The sequence below is a fragment of the Mytilus galloprovincialis genome, chromosome 1 (assembly GCF_965363235.1).
Source record: "Mytilus galloprovincialis chromosome 1, xbMytGall1.hap1.1, whole genome shotgun sequence".
Taxonomy (NCBI): domain Eukaryota; kingdom Metazoa; phylum Mollusca; class Bivalvia; order Mytilida; family Mytilidae; genus Mytilus; species Mytilus galloprovincialis.
The window spans coordinates 34,168,120-34,193,203 of record NC_134838.1 but is presented as its reverse complement, the minus strand read 5'-3'; the positions used below and the strand labels follow the sequence as shown (position 1 = coordinate 34,193,203).

At 31.4% G+C, this 25,084-nt stretch overlaps 3 protein-coding genes across 3 annotated transcripts in view; 2 read left to right on the top strand and 1 right to left on the bottom strand.

Moving 5' to 3' along the window:
• LOC143072267 (general transcription factor IIF subunit 1-like) overlaps positions 1 to 13,033 on the top strand; it is a 35,373-nt gene extending 22,340 nt beyond the window's left edge. The window contains exons 9-13 of the mRNA XM_076247125.1: positions 264 to 424; positions 2,183 to 2,271; positions 7,193 to 7,265; positions 11,396 to 11,474; positions 12,268 to 13,033. Of these exons, the coding sequence (XP_076103240.1) occupies positions 264 to 424; positions 2,183 to 2,271; positions 7,193 to 7,265; positions 11,396 to 11,474; positions 12,268 to 12,472 (607 nt within the window). The 3' untranslated portion in view covers positions 12,473 to 13,033. The remainder of the gene's footprint in view (positions 1 to 263; positions 425 to 2,182; positions 2,272 to 7,192; positions 7,266 to 11,395; positions 11,475 to 12,267) is intronic.
• Positions 13,034 to 13,850: 817 nt separating this feature from the next.
• LOC143072246 (F-box only protein 4-like) lies at positions 13,851 to 17,513 on the bottom strand. The gene is made up of 6 exons (XM_076247105.1): positions 16,989 to 17,513; positions 16,267 to 16,478; positions 15,744 to 15,973; positions 15,130 to 15,378; positions 14,661 to 14,827; positions 13,851 to 14,231 (listed from the first exon to the last, which is right to left on the bottom strand). The coding sequence occupies exons 1-6, from the start codon at positions 17,331 to 17,333 to the stop codon at positions 14,151 to 14,153; spliced, it is 1,284 nt and encodes a 427-aa protein (XP_076103220.1). The 5' UTR covers positions 17,334 to 17,513; the 3' UTR covers positions 13,851 to 14,150.
• On the top strand, positions 17,491 to 22,457 carry LOC143072256 (large ribosomal subunit protein eL37-like). The gene is made up of 4 exons (XM_076247117.1): positions 17,491 to 17,587; positions 19,015 to 19,123; positions 21,183 to 21,267; positions 22,357 to 22,457. Exons 1-4 carry the CDS (start codon positions 17,585 to 17,587, stop codon positions 22,433 to 22,435), a joined length of 276 nt encoding a protein of 91 aa, XP_076103232.1. The 5' UTR covers positions 17,491 to 17,584; the 3' UTR covers positions 22,436 to 22,457.
• The last annotated feature ends 2,627 nt before the right edge of the window (positions 22,458 to 25,084 follow it).

The window sequence follows — 25,084 nt, the reverse complement described above, 5'->3', positions numbered from 1 at the left end:
ATTTCTTATCTTTGATAATTAATTTCAAATATATAGAAGTACAATAAAAATGTCTCATTGTTAAATTTGATAAATTTAAATATCGCAAGTGTAAAATCATATACTTTTTAATGAAGTTGAATGAGCTTGCACTATACTTACTAGGCTTTTAGAAATAAATACGTTTGAAAATAAATAATAATCAGGCCTTAGTCTTTGATACAAAAATAACAACAATCCAACAATTCTTTCATTTGTTTTCTTCCATTGAAATTTGTTTTCAGCTCCTCTGAAGAAGAAGGGACTAAAAAGGATAAATATGAAGAGAAAGGCGTTGATGAAGAAAAAGGACTTAGAAAATTGATTGGTTCTGATGAAGAAGAGAGTGAGGAAGAAGAAAAGAAAGAAGAAGAGAATAAAGAAAAAGAAGAAAAAGCAAAGAAAGGTTTGCTCATTTCTTGGAAGTTTTGAGTTTTCTGGCTGACAATAATTTGCGCTTCTGCTAATCTTTTACTGAATAAAAAGATATGTATGTATACCTCACTGAAAAAACAACAATCCATAAGACACAAATATCATGGCTCGTCAAGACTTAAAAACTCAAAAACACAAGGCACATAAAAAACATGCAATTAAAATCATTTCAAAAAAGCATTTAGCTTTATTATATCGGTATTAAAGCTATCAAGTAAAACAATACTAAAAAGCACTGTAAAAGTAATGAAAGTGATCACAAAGTGTTTAAACTGCTAGACTAAGTATATATATAGAAAGCATACCATACTACACTGTGAATTTGGCAGTTGTAGTTCCAAGTTAATTTTATACTGCTACATGAACAAAGCAGAAATACTTGATATTTAGAAATGTCCAACACTTTTATTAAAGAAACTTTGTTGTCATGTTCAAATTGAAAAATTAAATTTGATGGAAACTGCATCTCCAAATAATAATTTCTTTTGGTTGTTATAAAATTAAAGTTTGAATTTATGATGTCTGTATATCAGTATGAAGACATTCAGGTTAAATTCAATTACTGTTAACCAACTTATTTTCACGGATACTTTATTTCGCGTTTTATCCTTTCTAGTCCACTTCGCGGCTATTTAATTTCATGATTTTTAAATTTATATGATGTAGTTTAATAAGGAAAGATCCAAATTTTACATTTTCGCTACTATTTATATTCGCGTTATTTTTCTACTCACGAAAGGCGCGAAAATAAGTTGGTTTACAGTATTAAGGCCTATATTAAAAGTCTCTGTTTAAATTTTTGACTTTGTTAATTTAGTCCAGATAGATAAATTTCATTAGTATGTTTAGAAAAATCTGGATTATTTAGATAGATTATGTCGTCTAGATATAAAATGGTGTTTCTTTTGTCTTTTTGAAGTTTAACCAATACCTTAACTCCATAACAATTAAGGAAAAATATCAATGAATATTGTAAATGGATTTTCATTCTTTATTCTATACACAGCTACTTTTGCATAGGTACTATTTCTGTACTAAAGATTTGTAGTACTGGAAATCTACTTTTAATGTTCAGTATTATTTTGTTACTCTAAAATTATTGTAATATTTAGGTACCTGTATTTTACAGTACTTTATTTGTGCTTGAAATTTAGGTACTACAGATTTTTGGTAACTACCTTTGCATTTTCAGCATTTTGAAAGTTTTTCTATTTAAAATCTCTTTAAGTTATGATTTTCAAACATGGAATATAATATTATTTCTGTACAAAAATATTTAGTACAAATCAAGTACTGTACAATTCAAGTACCTAAATATTACAATAGTTTTAAAGTAAAGAAATAGTACTAAATATTAAAAGTAAATTTCCAGTACTGCATTTTTTTAGTACAGAAATAGTACCTATGCAAAAGTAGCTGTGTAGAAATTGAGTAAGCAATACAAAATAAAAATGATCATCAGAATTATTGATTTTTTGCCTTAATCTAGTTGAAGATGATTGTGTGACCAATAAATCATTCTTTTTATTTATTCAAAATATTCAAAATTTTATTGTTCAAATTTTTAGGAAAAAACAAATATTTCTGTTAGAAATGTAGTCCACAGAGTTAATAATGTGATATTGTGTTCATCAATAAATAGAATGCAGAATGTCAGAAATTGAATGCGGTTTTAATGTTGATCGTTATTAATAATTCATATCCAGTGAACCATAACAATTATTTTTAGGTGATGAAGATGAAAGTAGCAGTTCTAGTTCAGGTGAAGATTCTGATATAGAAAAAGACGAAGGTCTCGCATCAGCAATATTTTTACAGGTATGTATGACTCAAAATGTATGCTTAAATTAAGAGACGAAAACTAGCATATTTTGCAGTTGGTAAAAAATATATTTCTTCACAACTTCTTACTTTAATTATATGACTGACTCAGTGATAAAGCTAAAATCATTGAATTTATAAAATGGGTTAAAATATAAAGATTTTGGAAGCACAGGAAAATGTGCACCTTATATATTAGCATGACTAGATCAGATTAATAAGGCATAGGTACTTTAATTCAGTCACAAACTGGGATGTTGGGGGTGTGTTCTATTGTATTATTATTTTCACCTGCTTTTAAGAAAATGAATTTTATTTTTATATGACCGCAAAAAAAAAAATTGCGTCGTATAATGGTATCATGTCGTCGTCTGCATCGTCGTGGTCGTCCGAAGACATATTTAGTTTCCGTGCAATAACTAGATTTTTACTCGAAGGTTCAATACCACTAAAGGAAGGTTGGGATTGATTTTGGGGGTTATGGTCCCAACAGTTTAGGAATTAGGGGCCAAATAGGGGCCCAAAATAAGCATTTTTGTAGTTTTCAAACAATAACTTGTGTTTAAGTGTATGAATCTCTCTGAAATTATATCGTGAGTTTCCATACCATGAAGGGGTGGTCAGTATCGACTTTGGGGGTTATTGCTCAAAATGTTTGAGAATTAGGTGCAAAAGGGCCAAAAAAGGGGATAAACTAGGTTTTTCTGGGCAATGGACAATTAAGACAATTTAAAAGCAGTGTAAAGCAGGTAATTAATCAAAGAGCAAAATGCTCTAAAGGATACGATTGCCATAGTTTTCATTGACACATGCATAACAGTTCTGCCAACTTTTCATTAAGCAAATGCGTGAGATTTGGCCAAAATTGAAAAGATCAAAGAGGGAAAAAAATAGATCCAATGATACTGCCGCAAAAAAGCATGAACATGCGTGAGTCTCACGCATTTTTGGCAGCCCTGGTAGAGCTGGATAGTATTATTTTCAAAACTAATTCAACTGCACATGCAAAATGTAATAATCTGAATAGTCGCTCAACTTTAAAAATAGCCAATCCCGGATACAAGTGTATGAGCAATGTACTTATTGTGTTTTATTTTTGTACTATCAATTCCAAGTTTACTTTTCACAGCAGTCACTGAGAGTGAGAGAAGGCATTTCACTTCGTATCTTATCACCGTTAATTCTAGGAGGAACCCCATTTCTAACTCTTTAAATATTAATTTCCTTTGGGTCAGTGGGCATGACTCCTTTCTGTACACACTCCTCTGTTTAAATTGAGATCGTTCTGAATATAATACGACGTTTATCAAACTCTAACGAGTTAATTTTCCTTGATGAGTCGTATTGTATTTCGATTTGACGGAAAATACTTCCGGAAGGGAGACAACTCGAAACGATAATATGGAAGACTCTATTTCGGCTGAAGGGGTGTTAGGTAAACTGTGGACTACATTAATTTTCATTTAAATGATGCATATGATTTAAAATTATGCAACAACAATAACACTCAATAGCAGACAGACATAGAAAGAATCCCATGAGTTTCAAATTAATCAATGAAGCGGGGAATCCAGAGCAACCACTCAATCTGATACTACTTGAAGTCAAGAAAACTATACGCATGCGCATTAATACATAAACAAACCCATGACTTGCGATTTGGAACGAGAACGTTTATTAAATAATATGATGAATGTTTCTCCATTTCTTTATCGGAGAGTACAGTATCAAATATCAGTTTCATAACGGTAAAATCTGGAAAAACTTCACTTCAGTTCTTATATGACAGAAATAGAACTATCGGAATTCAGAGAACTCTCGCATTTATCAAAACTGGGGAATTCCCTCTGACGTGTTTCTAAATTTATAAAAACACTTAATATAAATACTGCTTAATTCTGATTTTCCATGTTGTTAAAAACACGCATCTAGGTCAAGGGAAATATCAAATATGAAGATTATGAGAAGAACGTTACAGGAAAGTTGTTTATGTTCAATCCTTTTGCCTGTTTTTACCTTTTAAAGCAAGACAATCATAAGAATCTGAGATGTTGCTGAATGTTTAGAATAAAACGGTTGACGTGAGGGAATGCAGCTCTGAGTCAGCGGTAAAAGTCTACAGATTGCTTGAAAGCAATCGTATCCCAAAAATCCTTTAACATACAATGTTGGGTATGTTCAGATTTACCTCCCTTAAACTACTTGTTAATTAGGTATGAAGAAATGTCAGGTTTTGGACTAATTGCAAAAAAAAGGGGGGTAGAAGTTTTCAATTTTTTTTCTCCAAAATTTCTGAAATTCCAAATTTTTGAAAAGTTTGATTAAGAAATCATTTATTGCACAATATTGTGCAATAAATTTGTAAGATCTTGAAATTTGTTTTGTGTCAGAAACTCATATTATGTCAAAAATATGATCACAACCCAAATTCAGAGCTGTATCAAGCTTGAATGTTGTGTTCATAATTGCCCCAACTGTTCAGGGTTCGACCTCTGCAGTCGTATAAAGCTGCCCCCTGTGGAGCACCTGGTTGTTTTAGTTGAGATTCCTTTGGTTTTTATACGACTGCAAAATTTGAAAAATTTTTCGTCGTATATTGCTATCACGTTGGCGTCGTCGTCGTCGTCGTCGTCGTCGTCCGAATACTTTTAGTTTTCGCACTATAACTTTAGTAAAAGTGAATAGAAATCTATGAAATTTTAACACAAGGTTTATGACCACAAAAGGAAGGTTGGGATTGATTTTGGGAGTTTTAGTCCCAACATTTTAGGAATTAGGGGCCAAAAAGGGCCCAAATAAGCATTTTCTTGGTTTTCGCACTATAACTTTAGTTTAAGTAAATAGAAATCTATGAAATTTTGACATAAGGTTTATGACCACAAAAGAAAGGTTGGGATTGATTTTGGGAGTTTTGGTTCCAACAGTTTAGGAATTAGGGGCCAAAAAAGGGCCCAAATAAGCATTATTCTTGGTTTTCGCACAATAACTTTAGTTTAAGTAAATAGAAATCAATGAAATTTAAACACAATGTTTATGACCACAAAAGGAAGGTTGGTATTGATTTTGGGAGTTTAGGTCCCAACAGTTTAGGAATTATGGGCCAAAAAGGGACCCAAATAAGCATTTTTTTGGTTTTCGCACCATAACTTTAGTATAAGTAAATAGAAATCTATGAAATTTAAACACAAGGTTTATGACCATAAAAGGAAGGTTGGTATTGATTTTGGGAGTTTTGGTCCCAACAGTTTAGGAATAAAGGGCCCAAAGGGTCCAGATTTAAACTTTGTTTGATTTTATCAAAAATTGAATAATTGGGGTTCTTTGATATGCCGAATCTAACTGTGTATGTATATTCTTAATTTTTGGTCCCGTTTTCAAATTGGTCTACATTAAGGTCCAAAGGGTCCAAAATTAAACTTAGTTTGATTTTAACAAAAATTGAATCCTTGGGGTTCTTTGATATGCTGAATTTAAAAATGTACTTAGATTTTTAATTATTGGCCTAGTTTTCAAGTTGGTCCAAATGGGGGTCCAAAATTAAACTTTGTTTGATTTCATCAAAAATTGAATAAATGGGTTCTTTGATATGCCAAATCTAACTGTGTATGTAGATTCTTAAATTTTGGTCCAGTTTTCAAATTGGTGTACATTAAGGTCCAAAGGGTCCAAAATTAAACTAAGTTTGATTTTAACAAAAATTAAATTCTTGGGCTTATTTGATATGCTTTATTTAAATATGTACTTTGATTTTTGATTATGGGCCCAGTTTTCAAGTTGGTCCAAATCAGGATTCCATATCAAGTATTGTGCAATAGCAATAAATTTTCAATTGCACAGTATTGCACAATAGCAAGAAATATCTAATTGCACAATATTGTGCAATAGCAATTAATTTTCAATTGGAGTTATCTTTCTTTGTATAGAATAGTAGTTGATAATATATGTTGGAAATTTGCCAGACATGACTATGATGTCATTTTCTATTTTTATTTGCCAATAACTTTATGTAAATAACTTCATTGGAAATTTTCCAATATAAAATGTTGCTGATGAAGCTTTTTTTCCTTATCTTATCTAAAATGTTTTAGATAATGTATGTTGGACATTTGCCAGACATGACTATGATGTCATTTTCTATTTTTATTTGCCAATAACTTTATGTAAATAACTTCATTGGAAATTTGCCAATATAAAATGTTGCTGATGAAGTTTTTTTTATTGTTTTATACAATAATGTATATTCACTTTTACTACCAACCAATCTTTACCATTCAGTGATAACAAGCACTTTATTTTACATTTCAATATTTTATGATGTATTTAAAAGAGTAGTTATTGTTGCAAACTCCATTAGAAATTTGAATTGATATCAGTTTTGGAAAAAGGGAAACGGGGATGTGAAAAAAAGGGGGGGGTTTAAATTTTTCTCATTTCAGATTTCATAAATAAAAAGAAAATTTCTTCAAACATTTTTTTGAGAGGATTAATATTCAACAGCATAGTGAATTGCTCAAAGGCAAAAACAAACTTTGAAGTTCATTAGACCACATTCGTTCTGTGTCAGAAACCTATGCTGTGTCATGATCAACTATTTAATTTAAGATTTAAAAAGTTTGAAGAAGAAATCTTTAATTGATTTGTAAAATCTTGACATTTGTTTTGTGTAAAAAAAACCAATGTAATGTCAAAAATTTGATCACAATCCAAATTCAGAACTGTATCACGCTTGAATGTTTTGTCCATACTTGCCCCAACTGTTCAGGGTTCGACCTCTGCGGTCGTATAAAGCTGCGCCCTGCGGAGCACCTGGTTAACTTTTGTTGTATGTCACATACATAATATTCAGTCACTTTCTTTAATGTACTAAGAAATTGGTTTAATATTAGAAGATATTAAAATAGATATATTTCACTTTCAGCAAGAGGCTAAAAGAAATTCACCAGTGCCGAGATCTGATACACCTAGCTCAATGGAAACTGAAGATAAGAAATGTAAGTAAAATATAACACTATTGGAAGGTTGCACTTAGAACCTTGTATGGCCTAAAAGTTAATATGTTACAATATATCATGTACATTTTGTGTAAAAAAAGAAAACAAATATGTTAAATGGTAAATCTGATGGACTTTTATATTTAAAGAAAATTCATCGAAATTTTAAGATTTGAAAGTAGAATAAATTTCATATTTCTTCCAAAAAGGTCAAACTATACAAAGTTTTGATTCATATTTATTTAAGAATTGAATGCTTCTTTTTGTAACTTCATTGGGATGTAAAAGCGTTGACCGAAGTACATTTTGTATGAAGCGCGGAGGCCCTTCATTCTAAAAATGTGCGCAGGGTCAACGCTTTTACAACCCTATGAAGTTACAAAAAGAAGCATTCAATACTTATAATTACATTTTTTAGCTAGGATCATGAAAACACGAATTTTATCATTTTTTTATTTAATTCACCTGTGCACTTTATTGTGGGACCTTGTGTTATCATAAATGAAAAGTTTTATTGAGTAATGCAATTGCTTAAGGAATAACACATGATGTGCATTTAGCCAATCAGAATAACACATTATAGTGAAACATACATCTAATGTAATTATTACTTGGAATTACAGAGCTTATAAAAGATGTAAACATTTATAAGAGAGATGTTGACTTGTTCATATAGATAACTGTAGTGGGGAATTAATTAGTTCTTCCATGCTTATTACATGTGTATGTTAACAAAAATAATTGAAAAGTAACCTAAAGCTGTGCATTTGCTCGAGAAGGCCCAGAAGTGACTTTCCTGGCATCACCACCACAATTAATATGAATTTATGGATTTTCAAATAAAATGTAGCTGTTTTTCGATTTTGATTATTTCAACATAAAAATATAGATAGTAAGGTCATTATTTCTTTGGAAATTGGAATTTGTTAATTCATTGAGAAATTTTGAAAGAAGAATGAAATTTCATATTGTTTTAGGCAACAAATTGCACCAGTGAAGTAATGGCATATGGGTTTGTTCTAAAGTCAATTAATCCATAACTCAAATGCAATATACATGCTGAGAATGAAAAATTGTATTTTAAAATTATGGAGGCAGATTTAACTCATGTCGATAAGTTTTGATTATTTTTTAATGTTACAGGGAGTTTTAAAGGAAAGTATTTCAATACCTTGTTGTTGTTATTACAGAATTGTATTAATGAAAGATGATTGTTGCCAGCATGGTGAAACACAGAGGAAATAGACTAATGACTGAATGGAAGCAGAAATATCTAGTCTTTAATCTATCTAATTTCTATATAAAGCTGATTTAACACACAGGCACTCGTCTCAGAATTTTTTTTTCCTATATACCTTTATATAACACAAGGTACTTAACTCGTGATTTAGAAAAATGTCAGGCGGTGACAAAATTCCGTTATAAGCTGATTTCTCGGCTGTCAACCCTACTAAAACTTGTTTTTTAGCTCACCTGGCCCGAAGGGCCAAGTGAGCTTTTCCCATCACTTGGCGTCCGGCGTCCGTCGTCGTCGTCGTCCGTCGTCTGTCGTCCGTCGTCGTCCGTCGTCGTTAACTTTTACAAAAATCTTCTCCTCTGAAACTACTGGGCCAAATTAAACCAAACTTGGCCACAATCATCATTGGGGTATCTAGTTTAAAAAATGTGTGGCGTGACCCGGCCAACCAACCAAGATGGCCGCCATGGCTAAAAATAGAACATAGGGGTAAAATGCAGTTTTTGGCTTATAACTCAAAAACCAAAGCATTTAGAGCAAATCTGACGGGGTAAAATTGTTTATCAGGTCAAGATCTATCTGCCCTGAAATTTTCAGATGAATCGGACATTCCGTTGTTGGGTTGCTGCCCCTGAAATGGTAATTTTAAGGAAATTTTGCTGTTTTTGGTTATTATCTTGAATATTATTATAGATAGAGATAAACTGTAAACAGCAATAATGTTCAGCAAAGTAAGATTTACAATTAAGTCAACATGACCAAAATAGTCAGTTGACCCCTTTAGGAGTTATTGACCTTTATAGTCAATTTTTAACCATTTTTCGTAAATCTTAGTAATCTTTTACAAAAATCTTCTCCTCTGAAACTACTGGGCCAAATTAATCCAAACTTGGCCACAATCATCTTTGGGATATCTAGTTTAAAAAATGTGTGGCGTGACCCGGCCAACCAACCAAGGTGGCCGCCATGGCTAAAAATAGAACATAGGGGTAAAATGCAGTTTTTGGCTTATAACTCAAAAACCAAAGCATTTAGAGCAAATCTGACATGCGGTAAAAGTGTTTATCAGGTCAAGATCTACCTGTCCTGAAATTTTCAGATGAATCGGATAACCTGTTGTTGGGTTGCTGCCCCTGAATTGGTAATTTTAAGGAAATTTTGCTGTTTTTGGTTATTATCTTGAATATTATTATAGATAGAGATAAACGGTAAACAGCAATAATGTTCAGCAAAGTAAGATTTACAAATAAGTCAGCATGACCAAAATGGTCAGTTGACACCTGAAGGAGTTATTGCCCTTTATAGTCAATTTTAACCATTTTTTCGTAAATCTTAGTAATCTTTTACAAAAATCTTCTTCTCTGAAACTACTGGGCCAAATTAAACTAAGCCACAATCATCATTGGGGTAATTTGTTTAAAAAATGTGTGGCGTGACCTGGCCAATCAACCAAAATGGCTGCCACGGCTAATAATAGAACATAGGGGTAAAATGCAGTTTTTGGCTTATAACTCAAAAACCGAAGCATTAAAAGAAAATCTGACAGGGTTTAATTGTTTATCAGGTCAAGATCTATCTGCCCTGATGTTTTCACATGGATCGGACAACCCGTTGTTAGGTTACTGTCCTGAATTGGTAATTTTAAGGAAATTTTGCCGTTTTTTGTTATTATCTTGAATATTATTATAGATAGAGATAAACTGTATACAGCAATAACGTTCAGCAAAATAAGATCTACAAATAAGTTTGCATGACCAAAATAGTCAATTGACCCCTTAAGGAGTTATTGCCCTTTATAGTTAATTTTTAACATTTTTCATAAATTTTTGTAAATTTGTAGAAAATATTTTCCACTGTAATTACTGGGCCAAGTTCATTATAGACAGAGATATTTGTAGCAACAAGAATGTTCAGTAAAGTAAGATCTACAAACACATCACTATCACCAAAACACAATTATGTCATGAATTTATCCGTGTCCATTATTTAATATGCACAAGACCAAGGTGAGCGACACAGGCTCTTTAGAGCCTCTAGTTCGTAAATCTAAATTGATTTATCTTCACAATGGTGTATAACACACCTACTTTTGTTATCGGAATCATCCGTAGCAATCCTACCCAAGTATGTCAATCGTAGTTGTTTCGTCAACCTACACAAAATTGGCAATAAACATCTCACAGTAAATGATTAATTATAAAAATTGTTTCAGAAAAAAATGTTAGTTTTTGTATGAATAGAACTTATCATCCAGTAAGTAAAACTGTATAAGATACCGTGAAAAAAATCTAACATGTGTTATTTGTGGTATGTCTAATAAGTTACAAATTTTCCCATGACGTCAATGTCATTCAGACTCTCTCTTAACTTTACGTATGAAATGAAAGAAGATCAGATAACTCTGAGAATCATTTAGACTTTCCCATAAAATTGACCAATTGGAAACCGAGATATATAAAAGACATGACGCGTTTATTGCCAATCCAACGTTGGTTGACGAAATAATTACGATTGACATACTTGGGTAGGATTGCTATGGATGGTTCTGACAACAAAGGTAGATGTGTGATACACTATTGTGAAGATAAATCTAATTAGATTAACAAGTTTTAGTGGGTTTGACAGCCGAGAAATTGGCATATAACAGAATTTCGTCACCGCCTGACATTTTTCTAAATCACGAGTTAAGTACCTTGTGTTATATAAAGGTATATAGGAAAAAAAATTTCTGAGACGAGTGCCTAGATTTAACATACAAAAATAAATTCTCTAAATGCAAATTTTAAAGTGACTCATGCTTTCTGTATAGTATGGTTTTGAAAGAAAAAAATATATGTTGAATATGCTTGGCTAAATTTATGATTAAAATACAAAGCATGATTTTGTATTTCAGCAATGAAGAGAAAACTAGAAGGAGAAGCATCATCATCAAAGAAAATGAGAACAGACAGTCCTAGTGTAGGAGGTTCTAAGTATGTAGTTGATAATAACAATTTATAATTAATTATACATAGGATATAATTGTAGTTACCTCGAAACAGAATAAAAACTATGATATCCCAACAAACAATAAGGACTTTTGTCAAAATCCAAGCTATTGGTATAATGGTTTCTTGACTGTGATTGTTTCTCTACACCTATGCGAAATTCTGACCCAGAGGCAATTTTTTTATCAAACTAAAATGTTAAAATTGGCAGACATTCTACATACTGCTGTAGAAAACCACAGTAAAGACTTATCAATGTAAGGGGATAAAATAAAGCACAGTTACAGTCCTATAAGACGATTCAAATCTCTTCATTGCTATTATGAAAGCTTGATTTTTATTAAAACTTATTATTTCAATAAAATATATGTGAAATTACAATAAGTAGTTTTAAATTAGTTTCCATGGGAGATAATCTAAATTTATTGATCTTTTGACATACTGATCTTATCTCCCTTTATAAATTCAAGAGAACATATTTGAGCTTGCAGTATATTTCTCACAAAGTATTTTAGAAATTTGAAGCATGAATAGAAACACTTCATTTTAAAAGCCATAATTCAAACTAAAATTTCATTTTTAAAAAAAAATTACTACCTTACTGAAGACAACATAGTTAATTAAAGTGTTAACCAGAAAAAGAAATTCTAACTGACAAATAACTTAAAAGAATTTGTAGTTATGCTAAATAAATGTCATGGCAATTAACCTTTTTTTTTTACTGTTAGTATTTGCTTTCTCCTATACAAATAAACAAATTGTCATCTTTTCTTTTCAGGGAAGGAATTACAGAAAGTGCAATACGTCGGTATCTTATCAGGAAACCTATGACACCAAAAGAATTAGTTCAAAAATTCAAGTCGAAGAAACTGAATATATCAAAAGAACAAATGACATCTACTATAGCTCAGTTATTAAAAAAAATCAATCCAGACAAAAAGATTATAAACAAAGCTATGTATCTGTCATTAAAATCTTCATGAATACACAGGATGTATAAGTGTTTATTGTATTGTTATGTTATGGCAGCATTTGGTGCAGTAATCATAGCTACAGAGGTTTTTTAAAAATTACTGCGGACTTGAAATAATACAAAGAAGAAAAAAATGGCAAAAGAACCGTCATACTGGAAGCATTCAAGGAAGAACAATAGTTAAATAATGAATTGTGAAAATACATATATGTAATGCTCTGTTTTTCAATTGATTGTCAAATCGGAAAACATCTATTTTTTCAGATTTTCAATGCCTGATTTAATTTCAATTTTTTTGCTTTCATTCTATAAAATTTCCATAAGTAAGAGTCAGAAACCTGCTAATATACAGGGGGAAAAAAAAGGATGTTAAATTCTGTGTTGCAAGGATGCAATGAGTTGCTCTGTCATTATATTTTTTTTACATGAGCGTTCCATATGAATGTTGTAAAAAAACTCATTTGGTCACTTTTGTAAAAGTAAAAGCATTTTACAATGAAAACTGATAAAAATCTATTCATGTATTTTATGTATTAAGATATTTTATGTTGAATAAATTTTTATTTGTCTACTAATTGTTTTGTACTCATCCATGAATTATTAACGCCTTCTGATGGAAGGCTAGTTTTAACTTTTCCTGTCACTTGATGTACACATGTATGTGACACCTAAGCTATTTCTAAGATCGTCTCTGACAAAACAATTGAACCTATTAAAATATAACCTAACATTGATCCTTAGGATGTGTAGTTTATTCCAGTCCATCAAATAACAAAGCAATCATGGAAAACCATAATAGATACAGAAAATCAGTCTGTTAAAAATCTTTTGAAATCATTTCTCTGAAATCCAGGTTTTAGGGGACAAATATATTTCATCACTTTATACACATAAACAATGGATATATTTCAAAGAGACAACAGTTCTTAAGACACCTGCAGGTCAACTTAAGACTGGTGGTCTTTACAATATGTCAAGCTCTAAACCATCTCCAATAGAAAAAAAAGGTGATTAAATTTAACGAAAATATCAAAATCTTCCGTCAACATCTTATACTCTAACACATAAAACAACAGTAAAACATATAGCAACCATTGAATAGGCTCCTTTTTTGTTTATCACTGATATCTGACGATCACCTAACCTTAAACAGTGATAATTGAATATATAATATTTGGGTCTACACATGAGAGTCTGAACTATAAACTGGTCTTTCAGTTACCATGTTGATTTCTCATGAATAAATCGAAATGTGGGGTATATATTAACTAGACGGCAACCCAATGACAAAAATAACAAAGACATCTAGGAGGCAACATTCAGTCTAAGTATACATAACCACACACAAAAATGATGAAAGTAATCTGTAGACTGTAATAAAAATAATGCATAGTTCAAATATTTTTATTTTGAAACATACAAAAATCAACAAGTATAAAAACATAAATATATTTAGAATGTAAAAACATAAATATATTAAGAACAGTTTTCTTGGTATCACATCTGCAGGATCCAAACACTACATTAACTTGAAGCATGTTCAGTTTAGTACATGAAGATTTGTTCATACTTCAAATGTCAAATCACAACAATGTCCTTCTGGTACTGGTAATTTGGCACAATGCATGATTTATAACAAGCAAATCAACAAAGTAACTTGATCGTTTACAAATGTATATGGTTGTGCATCATCTTCTTTGAGATTGTTCTATTAACCATGAAAAGCTGTCAATAACTCCTTCAAGATTTTCTACCAAACAGTCTCGTACCTGAAATAGAGAATAAGGGTTAAGTCTGCGGCACTATATTTTAAAATAAGATGGTAATTGCCATGATAATATATTTGGCCTGCAGTTATTTTAGCTTCTGCATTGTGATCTTATCTATGAAAGTGTATTAGCATTGCTTATATCTCAATTCTATGGAGTTCACTATGCCCTTTACCCTCATTTATGGTTCATGAATTTTTTTTGCATGGATTGCATTATTATCTGAGTCTATTGTTCTTCTATATTTACATGATATAAATCATTGATCAAGATTTAAAATGAAAATTAAAAAAGAAATTGTAGTTTCTTTTGTTGGACCTGCACATGCGTATGTCATGTATTTTTGTGTTGATTGCTCTATGATGATGTAATACAACTATTTCCTTTCAATCATATTAAGAACATCAAGTTTAGTAGGTTATGAATTACCTGCCATGGTCTGTTTAGGTTTCCTAGATTGAGAGCTTCTACTACTTTTATACATGGTAATCTAGGACTGAGTGAGTTTGGAATGCAAGACATGACCAACAGTGGAATGTGAGTATCTGACCATCTTTCTTTTAACATTGCTGATAGTTCATAGATTTCATCGGCCTCTGAAAAAATCAAAAAAATATATATTTTGTGAATTGGTAGAATACTATAACATAAACAAGGTTTCCAAGTAATGATATAACAAAAGGTGATATCTGTCAAGAAATTGACATTTTTTCTTAGTCATTTCTCAGAACTAACCAGCTTTCAGATGTTCAAAATTTAAGCACTTTTTTTTACCATTTAAGACTGAAAGTATTTTATTAAAACAGAATAATTATAAATTTTCCAACAGTTACATGTATCCAATGATTGCAAGTAATAAATGAGACACTACCCAATATATTGGTAAGCTGCTACTTACTTAAATTATCTAATGATGTACCATCCACAACAAACACAAAAGCATCAACAGATCTACAAAAGTCACGAACAGCAGGTTTTAATTCAACTATTGTTTCTCCTTCTTCATCTTTATTAATTTGGATTAGATTATTGCCTTCTACTCTGTTCCATAATTTTTGTGTGCGTTGTTGTTTTGATGCTGAGTATAAAACGGATAGTTGGAATGTCTGTCCATTGGGCAGTTTGTAACACCAACCAGAACCAACTCCTGTAAAATGAAAGTACAACGTTAATGATGGTATATGTCCACAATCAATTTAATAAATCAACATTAAATAACCTACCAACAATCTTAGGGGGTGGGGGTTTCCAGGGGTTGAAACCCCCCTTTTTTGGAGATGATCAATGCATTTGAATGGGGACATATGGTTGGAACCCAGCTTTATCCTTGGTTGGGAACTTCCCATTTGAAAAATGGTTGGATCAACCCCTGCCAGGAATGCTTATCATTTAGTTACAGTCTAGTTTGTTTAACTTTAAAAAATAAAATATTGTATGTTTTCAAACTGTGGTAAAAATAGATTATGCAGACATCAGTCTATGATTAGTTTTATAACTTACAATGAATCTTACCTTCAAATTGTCCAGACACAAGACCCGTTCTTTCCATATGTTCATTATGGTCGTATAAAATTTTTCTAACAAGACCACTCGTTAAATCAGATTCCAGTCCTGGTCCAAACATTGCTATTTTTGGTGTCCATGACTTCTTTGGAAGAAATGATTTCAAAAAGTCAGTAAAACTAAACACTGCATCATTTTTGTGCATCAACTGGTTGATATGTGGAGAACATCTGAGGTATCTACAAATAATAATTATCAAAATTATTCAATAAATATTATGAAACAGAAAATTAAATTCCATAAAAAATAATTACCAATTTAAAATATGCATGTAAAGTTATTCTTTTGATATAGTTAATCTTATTATTTTAACATAGATAAATAAAGGAGTGATAATTTATATATGATTTTTAGTAAGGTTTTTTAAGCTGATATTGTGAGGAGTTCGGATAAATTTTCTCCAATAAGTTTTTTTTCAAAATCAAATTTATACCTACAATTTTTAATAATGAGAATATAAATGTATACTTACATTTCTTTATTAGACCAGTCAGACTGAACTTCTTGGTATAAGGCTGGATTAGTTTTATGACCAATTACATTCCATGCTTTAACATCTCGATCCATTAACTCTTTCCACAGAATACTATCTTCACTTACAAAATACCAGTCTCTACAAACAGCACTTATCCTACACAGATCTTCTGGTCCTAAGTATGAAAAGATATGCAGCTTACAGTCCAGCTAAATATTAAGAAAATGAATGAAATGTACATGGGGGAAAAAAATGATACACAATGTGTATACCTATACTGTATTAATTAACTTATTATGCATTGTGACTAAAATCAAAATTATAAAATATATATACATGAAGTATTGTACAAATATATATGTTTTAAGAGTTTAAATTAATTCGTAGGATTAAAATATAAGGAGTCAAATTCAATTTATGATCAATTACAATATTTTTTTCAGTAATTGTAAACACTGTTTCATTTGTTAACTTGTTAAGAAAAACAATTGTACATGCATAACTATGTATACATGCAAGTAAAAAGGTTTTGCATTTCCTGGATATCAATTTTTGAACACAATTTATGTTGCAATAATAATTAATTTGAAAAAAAAATTCTATAAACAAGTTTTTAAAAAAAACTGAAAAACTAACTGTGAATGGAATTGCAATGATTAATACTGTTTTCAGACTATATATTTATTAAGAACTAAAGAAGTAAAAAAAAAGTTACTTACTGGTAAGTTATGGAATAAAGAGTCTTGTTGATGGATGTCTTCATTTGTCTCTGTTTTCTTAAGCGCCTTCTTATTCAAATATTGCTGAAGTCCACCAGTTACAATTGATATATCATTTGTATCGCCCATTTGTTTTTTGTACTTTCTCACTAAGTTTTTAAAAGCATAAATAACTGTCTGATCAACAATGGGAGTTTCCTGTGATATTGTTTCTTCCTGACTACTATCACATGTGCAATAATTTTGTGTTTGTAAACAAATTTTACTGTTTGAACTACTTTTATAACTATTACACTGTCCCAAATAAATTGTTGAAGAAATATCAAAAGGAATAATTTCCATCATTTTGTTGTTCTAGAATATCGATTTTTGACTTCTCTTTTATCGTTAAAAATGTTAGAATAAACATGGCGATAAGTTTGGTGTTTTAATATATATAGTATTCTAAGGGGCACTTGTCAGAACCTCCAACGTGGCCAGTGACAGCTATTTGTTTACATCCGCATGGTGACGTACCGGAAGATCTAACTAATTCCGGGTTAAATCTTGAGTTCAAACTTTACAGGTTCTTTTCTATTTCCGGTTACTGGATCAACATGGTGAAAATTTTTAAATTCTTAGTAATCGGTTTCATCTGTGAACCATACCATGTTTTAAAGCTTGCATTTTTCTTATTAAAGAAGCACTATTGATCCACATGAAATGAACACGATATTTTGTTCGAAATAAGTTCATCCTCGCATTGAATGGATGGTGGTAAATTATGTACCATCCGAGATGGCATTGCTAAACTGTTGAGCTTAATATTCCGTTTATATGCATTTCTTGATATTATACAAGCTCAAATGACATTATAATTCGGTGTGTATGTTTGCTCTTCACAACACAATTTTCTGAAAACTCAAAAGAAACGTATTAAATTAAAGCTTCACACGTTCGACATTGTAGCTTGTTTGTTTACAAAATTATTTGTATTCATCATTTCATGTACAAACACAATGTATCTATACATGATGTATATATGATAAATAAGTGTCCCATTAGTTAAGTAATTATAATTATGAGGTCTTGAACTTTCTTAATCTCTCCGTGCACTGTATACATACGGAATTTTGAATGAACTGCAAGATGTGTACAGCCAACACTTGCATGTACAATCAAATTGCAGTACATTACAAATGAATTTAGTTGGTGCTAACAAACAAATCTGAAATGCGGATAATGCAATTACAAATTGAGCAATATTCCTATAGTCACCGTCAGCTGAAATTCATAGCGGTTATCGGTAAAATAATCTAAACTATAAAATCGCGTTCACTGGAGATTAGTTTTTCACATTCCATTCATAAATCGCAAAAAGAAAAAAACACTACTGACCTACTTATTAAGTGATCACACTGTAATAATCCTGACCTTATTTTCCACCATCTTCGTTTCTATGAGGATCATTTGTTTACATATGACAATTATTCATTATTGACATTCATCACTGTACGCAGTTTCCTGAAATGTTCCTTTCATTGATGTGATAAGGTTTCCCGCGCTTTATGCTAATTTTATGAAATTGAACTCCACGGAAACACTTCCTGTAAAAACAATGGCTGATTCCACCATTCAAAATCGTCTATGAAAAAGTGAAGGTCAGGATTATTACAGTGCTATGACTTAAAAGGTAGGTCAGTAGTGGTTTTTCATTTTGCGATTTATGAATGGAATGTGAAAAACTATATCTCGAGTGAATGCGATTGATAGTTTAGATTATTTTTACCGATAACCGCTACGAACTTCAGCTGACGGCGACTCTAGTCCCATATGACTTTTGCCTTTAAAAAATTAATGGAACAAGTAAAGAAAATAAAAGTACATGTACATGTAGTGCAGTAGCTGAAATAGAAAATACATTTTACTCTCAAAATAAGGAATGCACTGTATTTCTATATTACTTTTAATTGATATCATAATTGCTGTTAAAATAATTCATTTTAAACATGAGTATCATCTAATCACTTTTTATTATAATTTACAGACGAAGGGAACATCCAGTTTTGGTAAAAGGATCAATAAGACCCACACACATGACAGAAGAACCGGAAGGCGTAATTACCATATCCAAAAGAAAACTACTCCTAGCCATTGTGAGTTTTAGAGTCATTTATGTTTATAACCAGAGTTCGCGAAAACTTTGTTTGACCATGACCAACAAAGAAAGATTATTTGTCAGTCCTACTAAATTTTAGCTAGTCCTAAAAAAATCTGTCAGTTTGATCCTAAAATAAAAAAAATAACATATTTTATCCAAAAGTAACTTTATTATTATTTGTTTTATTTTTCACAGCCACGTACAAATTAATAATGAAGGACCAGTTCTGATCTTCTGATTGTTTTTAATTAAAGTCATTTTTTCTATCGATTTCCATGGATTTTTCTAGCATTCCACAGGGTACGGTTTTCGGACCCATTCCCAACGGCAAAAACCCTACATTTTTCCCAATTTTGGGAGTAAAATTCCCAAATGATCACAAAATTTATTTTCATCTTTATTATTCATGACAGAGATGTTTATTTTATTCAACAGCTATCTTTATGTCAAAAATCGTCAACAAGTAATGTGTAAATCCAAGTTGAAACATATTGAATGACAAACAATGGCTGCCATAAATAAACAGGAAGTGTGGGAAAATACTAAAACCAGATCAAATCCGGAAACAAACAAGTATAAATATGGGTTTGTCAATCAAAGACAGTTAATAAAAAATGAAAAAAACCAAACATGTGACAGCTATCATAGCAACACTAAAATTGAAAAGTAAAAGATATATATATAAAAGAAAATAGAAACAGGATATATTTTATACAGAACTCAAAATATTTTAGTTCACAAATTTTCATGTCAAAATAAAAAAAAATAACAATCCTTTAAAAAGTTAGAACTCATTATTTTGATACTCAAATAAACTTTAATGCCATGTTGTTATATTTAAAAACAAATTTAATGAACTAAACACACTAAAAGTAACATCTTGTATATTTGTTGTTTTTCCCAATTTCATTGAAAACTACGCTAAAAAATTCCCAAAACTGGCCAGGGTCCTTTTTCCCAAAATACCCAGATAAACCCCTGATTTCATCATCTGAATCATTTTCTCAGTATTTGTTATCTCCATCTAAGATTTCAATCGCCGATTGTTTGCCATGTTTGCTGTTTAGCAGGCCACATGTAGATCGGCACTTTGGTTTCCGTAGGTTTCAGTTTGTTTATAACAGGAAACCAGTACCGGAAATTAGTAGGAGGTACATCTGAAGACCGATGTTAACACATATTGGAATTAGTTGCGGTACAACTAATTACCGAGAAAAAAAAGGCACTGCAACAGCTGTTTTTACATTGGTCATTAGGACCGGCACTAGCTTTCAAAATACTGGTCCGAGCCTCATTTTGACCGATAGGACTGACAGGACCGACCATTTTCGTGAACTCTGTTATAACCTCATTAATTTATCATAGGGGACGCTATTTCCTATGTTCAAGTGATCATATCTTAATAGCAAATTAAATAGCTTGGTATTCATTTATCTTATCATTGCTGTGCAGAACAAGAAGACTATTGTATGCTGGAGCAACTGTGTTAATAGCAATGCAGCTTACACTTTTCGATTTCATTTGATTAGGAAATACTGATTGATTGTGTTATACACAGGTCTAGAAAATTGACAACACAGTTTAAAGTGGTAGATTTGAGTTAAATTTCTCCCCAACATCCTACATGTACTTTGGTAGAATTAAACATGTACAGTGCGTTATTATTTAAATGTTCAAAGAAGTATAAATTTTTGATAGGCTCATTGGCTTGTGTGCAGACTTTTGTTAAACAACACATAGTCAAATATTCCTGAAGAACAGTATTTGTGTTGTTTTCAGCAGAGACTCCAGGTTTTATTATCCTTGGTATCATTTATCAATCCATAAGCACATTTTAAAAGAATGTAGTAATTATTTATTCTTGCGTATTAACTATTCAGGGACAGATTATGGCTCTTTTCATACCATCAGAGGCTTCCAATTTACAAGATTAATACGCATGCTCACTGAAAATCATCTCGTCTTAACATGTACATTTTAAATACATGTACTTTAGTGTAGTGTAGATAGTGACTGCAACACTTTGAAATAATCGTGTATAAAATAATTTTCAGATAATTGGAGTGTAAAAGCAAAGAGGAGATGCACAACAGGAACAGGTCGTATGAGGCACATGAAAAAAGTTTTCAGAAGATTCAGGTATGTGACCATCAATTTATAGCCAGTCAAGTTCACTTGATGATATCATGGTCAAATTTATTAGCACATAAATTGCCCACATGTTTGTGGATTCAAAAGTCATATTTACTATATGAGAGGCCTTTATAAGAGGAGCCTTTTTATAATGATTTTGTTTGTAAATTTTATTGAACAAACTTTTTAAGTAGGATTGTTTCCAGGAAAAATGGCATTTGTAAGAAACAGCACATCTCAATAATAGAATCTATGAACTGTAAAGGAGAAGATAGCTAGGAGACAATGAAAAAGTTCAGAAAACAAAGAAAAGCATAAAAAGTCTTAACACCACACACAAAACATCGAAGAAAAGCGCAAAAGGTCCAACACCACACAAAACATTTAATATTGAGCAACAAGAATCAGACAAACAAAATGAGAAGTTTAGGTGTTCTGTGAGGATCAGCATGTCCTACTCCACAAGTTATTTGATTATTCTTGCAGGGGTCTAACATCATTACTTCATCAGACCTAAATTTGGGCTTCCAACTCCACTTTTATATTTCAGTAAAACTATTTAAAAGTGATCTTTCATGTTTTAAGACTTATGTTGACCTTATTTTGAAAAATTGTATGGTTAAATTTTGTTTTAAGGAACCTACTTACAGTTCTATTTTTATCATAGTTTATTTTATTATTAGGCCAAATAAAAATATATGTGTGGTTCCAGTAACCCGACCAACCCTAGTTAAAAACCCCCGACCCTAGAACTTTTTTTTTCATTTCTTAAAAATAAATTTTCAAACGATCAAATTTTGAGGATTGTGAATTAAAATAATTAAATTCATAGATTTCTGTCATCTGAATTTCCATCACAAGTATCTGTTATGGCTAAAATGCAAGAATTCATAACAGAATGCAACAAAATTAACTAAAAACGTATCATGGCTGTTTATTTTTCCGGATTTTGACATTAAAAAAAAAAAAATGCCGACCTACCGACCCTATTTTTTAAAAGTATGTAACTGGAACCACACATATGTTTTTATTTGGCCTTATATTAAGCTGCTAGATATAAAGGATGATTATGATGATGTTTTTTTTTCTTTTCAGAAATGGATTCCGTGAAGGAACAACACCTAAGCCAAAAAGAAGGTCAGCTGCCGCACCTTCAGCTGTTGCAACAAAATAGACAATAAAGTTCCTGTAAATAACATGGTTTAATTTTATTATTTGTCTTCTCATTGGAAAAGCTGTTAAATTTCATTCTAGGATACTGTTTTACCCCTCAGAGTTCAGGGTTGGCAAAAACCCGGGTTTTATGAGTATTGCCCAGCCCAGTGGGAAATACTGGGAAAACCCGGGTTTTACTGGGTTTTAGTGGGTAATACTGGGCAATACTGGGTAATATAAAATATTTGTCTGAATTTTAAAGAGGATTCAGTGATAAACACAAATGCAATACATTTAATAAGATATTTATACCCTATTTTGTTTGTTTAGCATTTGTCTAGATTGGCAAACTGTAAATAGAAAGCAAATTAATCATTTTTTTTCTCAAATGAATAGAGCTCCTATTAAGAATTAACAATTACATGTATTAAAGAAACATCACATTTAAATAATGTATATGTCCTGTCACTAATTAATAATTATTCAGATTAGAACGCAAATTTGTTTATGTAACAATAATCAGTCCTTTCAATTTTATAAGTGTTAATGGCATGACCCTGTAGGGTGTTTATTTAGCAATATGAATGTATGACAATTAAAATTAACAATTCACTTAAACACTGCAATAAAATGCATTTTTCAAAGTATGGATTATTGAAACAATACTTGGTAATTAAAAGGTATCTTTAAATGCGCAAATCTTCTGACTACATATAAAATTACTAGAGAAGAGAATGAAATTGAATTTTCTAGAAATGACTTTCAATGGTTATCTGTATAAAAAGAATACATTTAGCTGTTATACTATGAAACTATAACAAGTCTTTACTATTTTGTGTTAAAATAAGCTTAAAAAATCATATTGCCCAGTAATGCCCACTATACCCATTTCTGGGAGTATTGCCCAGCCCGGGAATTCCCGGGTGGGTAATACTTTGCCAACCCTGTCAGAGTTCGCGAAAAGTGTCAGTCCTCAGAATTTTTCCACCAAAATTTTGCATAGGACTGACACAATTTTAGTATTTTGCAATAGAATTAGTAGTGAGGACCAGCAGATTTTCTTCAAAGACCACCAGGGAAAAAAAAAATTTTGCGAACTCTGACCCCTGTTTGTCCACCATTCACATTTTCTTGGCTTACAAGGCATAATAGCCCACAAAGATTCATTACTCATAAACGGTATCACCAGCCCAGTAGTCTAAACGTCAGTGTTGACATGAATATCAATAATGTGGTCATTTTTATAAATTTCCTCTTTACAAAACTCTGAATTTTTCTAAAAACTAAGGATTTTCTTATCCCAGGCATGGATTACCTTAGCCATATTTTGCACAACTTTTTGGAATTTCGGATCCTCAATGCTCTTCAACTTTGTACTTGTTTGGCTTTATAAATATTTTGATATGAGCGTCACTGATGAGTCTTAAGTAGACAAAACGCGCATCTGGCGTACTAAATTATAATCCTGGTACTTTTGATAACTATTTGTCTTTTTTATGCCCCTGTCTTAGCAGAGGGGGCATTAAGTTTACAAGAACCCTTGTCCCTCTGTACATTGTAGGTTCAAAAGCTGGTTTCCATTTTGAACTTGTCTGCCTGAACTAAATGTTATGAAACTAATAGCAATGCTTATTATCACTCAAGACCAATCAAGTTTGAATTTTGGTGGCATCACTTTAACCGTGCTAGAGTTATGTCTCTTTATAAATGACAAAATGCTGAATTTTAAGTTTCCTTTCTCTAACTTAGTTACATGTAGCCTCAACCAAATGTTATGATACTTGTACACAAAGCCAATTACCAAAAAACACTGATCAAGTTTGAGTTTTGGTGGTGTCCCTTTACAAATGGAAAAATTGCTGAATTCTCTGTTCTCTTAACATAAGTTTGAATTTACGAAATGTTATACAGAATGCTAATTACCACAAAACACACTCATATTTGCGGTTTAGGGACTTCTTGAAAGATTTTCAGTATTATTAATTTCTTATGGTACAGAAAAACTAATTTAGGCCCAGCAAGAAAGAACATACAAGAAAGTAGTATATTTATAAAACAAAATAAAATCTTACGCACAGCTGTATCTTTGTCAACGGTGAAATATTTGGGTAGTTTTGGTATCAAATGAAGGCTTTAAAAAATTTGGAACCCCTGTTGAAAGTTTCTTTTGAATAATAAAGAAGTATATAAAATTTTAATAGGAGGGCACATTTACCCTGTTCAGATCAGAAGTATAATAGGCTATATGTTTACTATATTTGGTGTACATGTTAAATTGGCAGGTGCCATCTGACCTTAATTATTTAGTTCATTGATCAATGGTAAGATTTCCTGGTTAATATTAAAGAGAAGATGTGGTATGATTGTCAAAGAGAAAACTGTCCACCAAATGACATGTTAAAAATTATAGGTCACTGTATGGCCTTCAACAATGTGCAAAGCCCATACCACAGCCTGCTATAAAAGACCCAGAAATGACAATGTAAAACAATTTAAACAGGAAAACTAACAGCCTATATTATGAACAAAAACAAATGTGTAACGCACAAACAAATGACAACCACTGAATTACAGGCACATGCATACTGAATGTAGCAGGGTTAAACGTGTTAGCTGGATCTCAAACCTGGAACAGTGGTGTAACAGTACAACAAGGAACTATATAAAT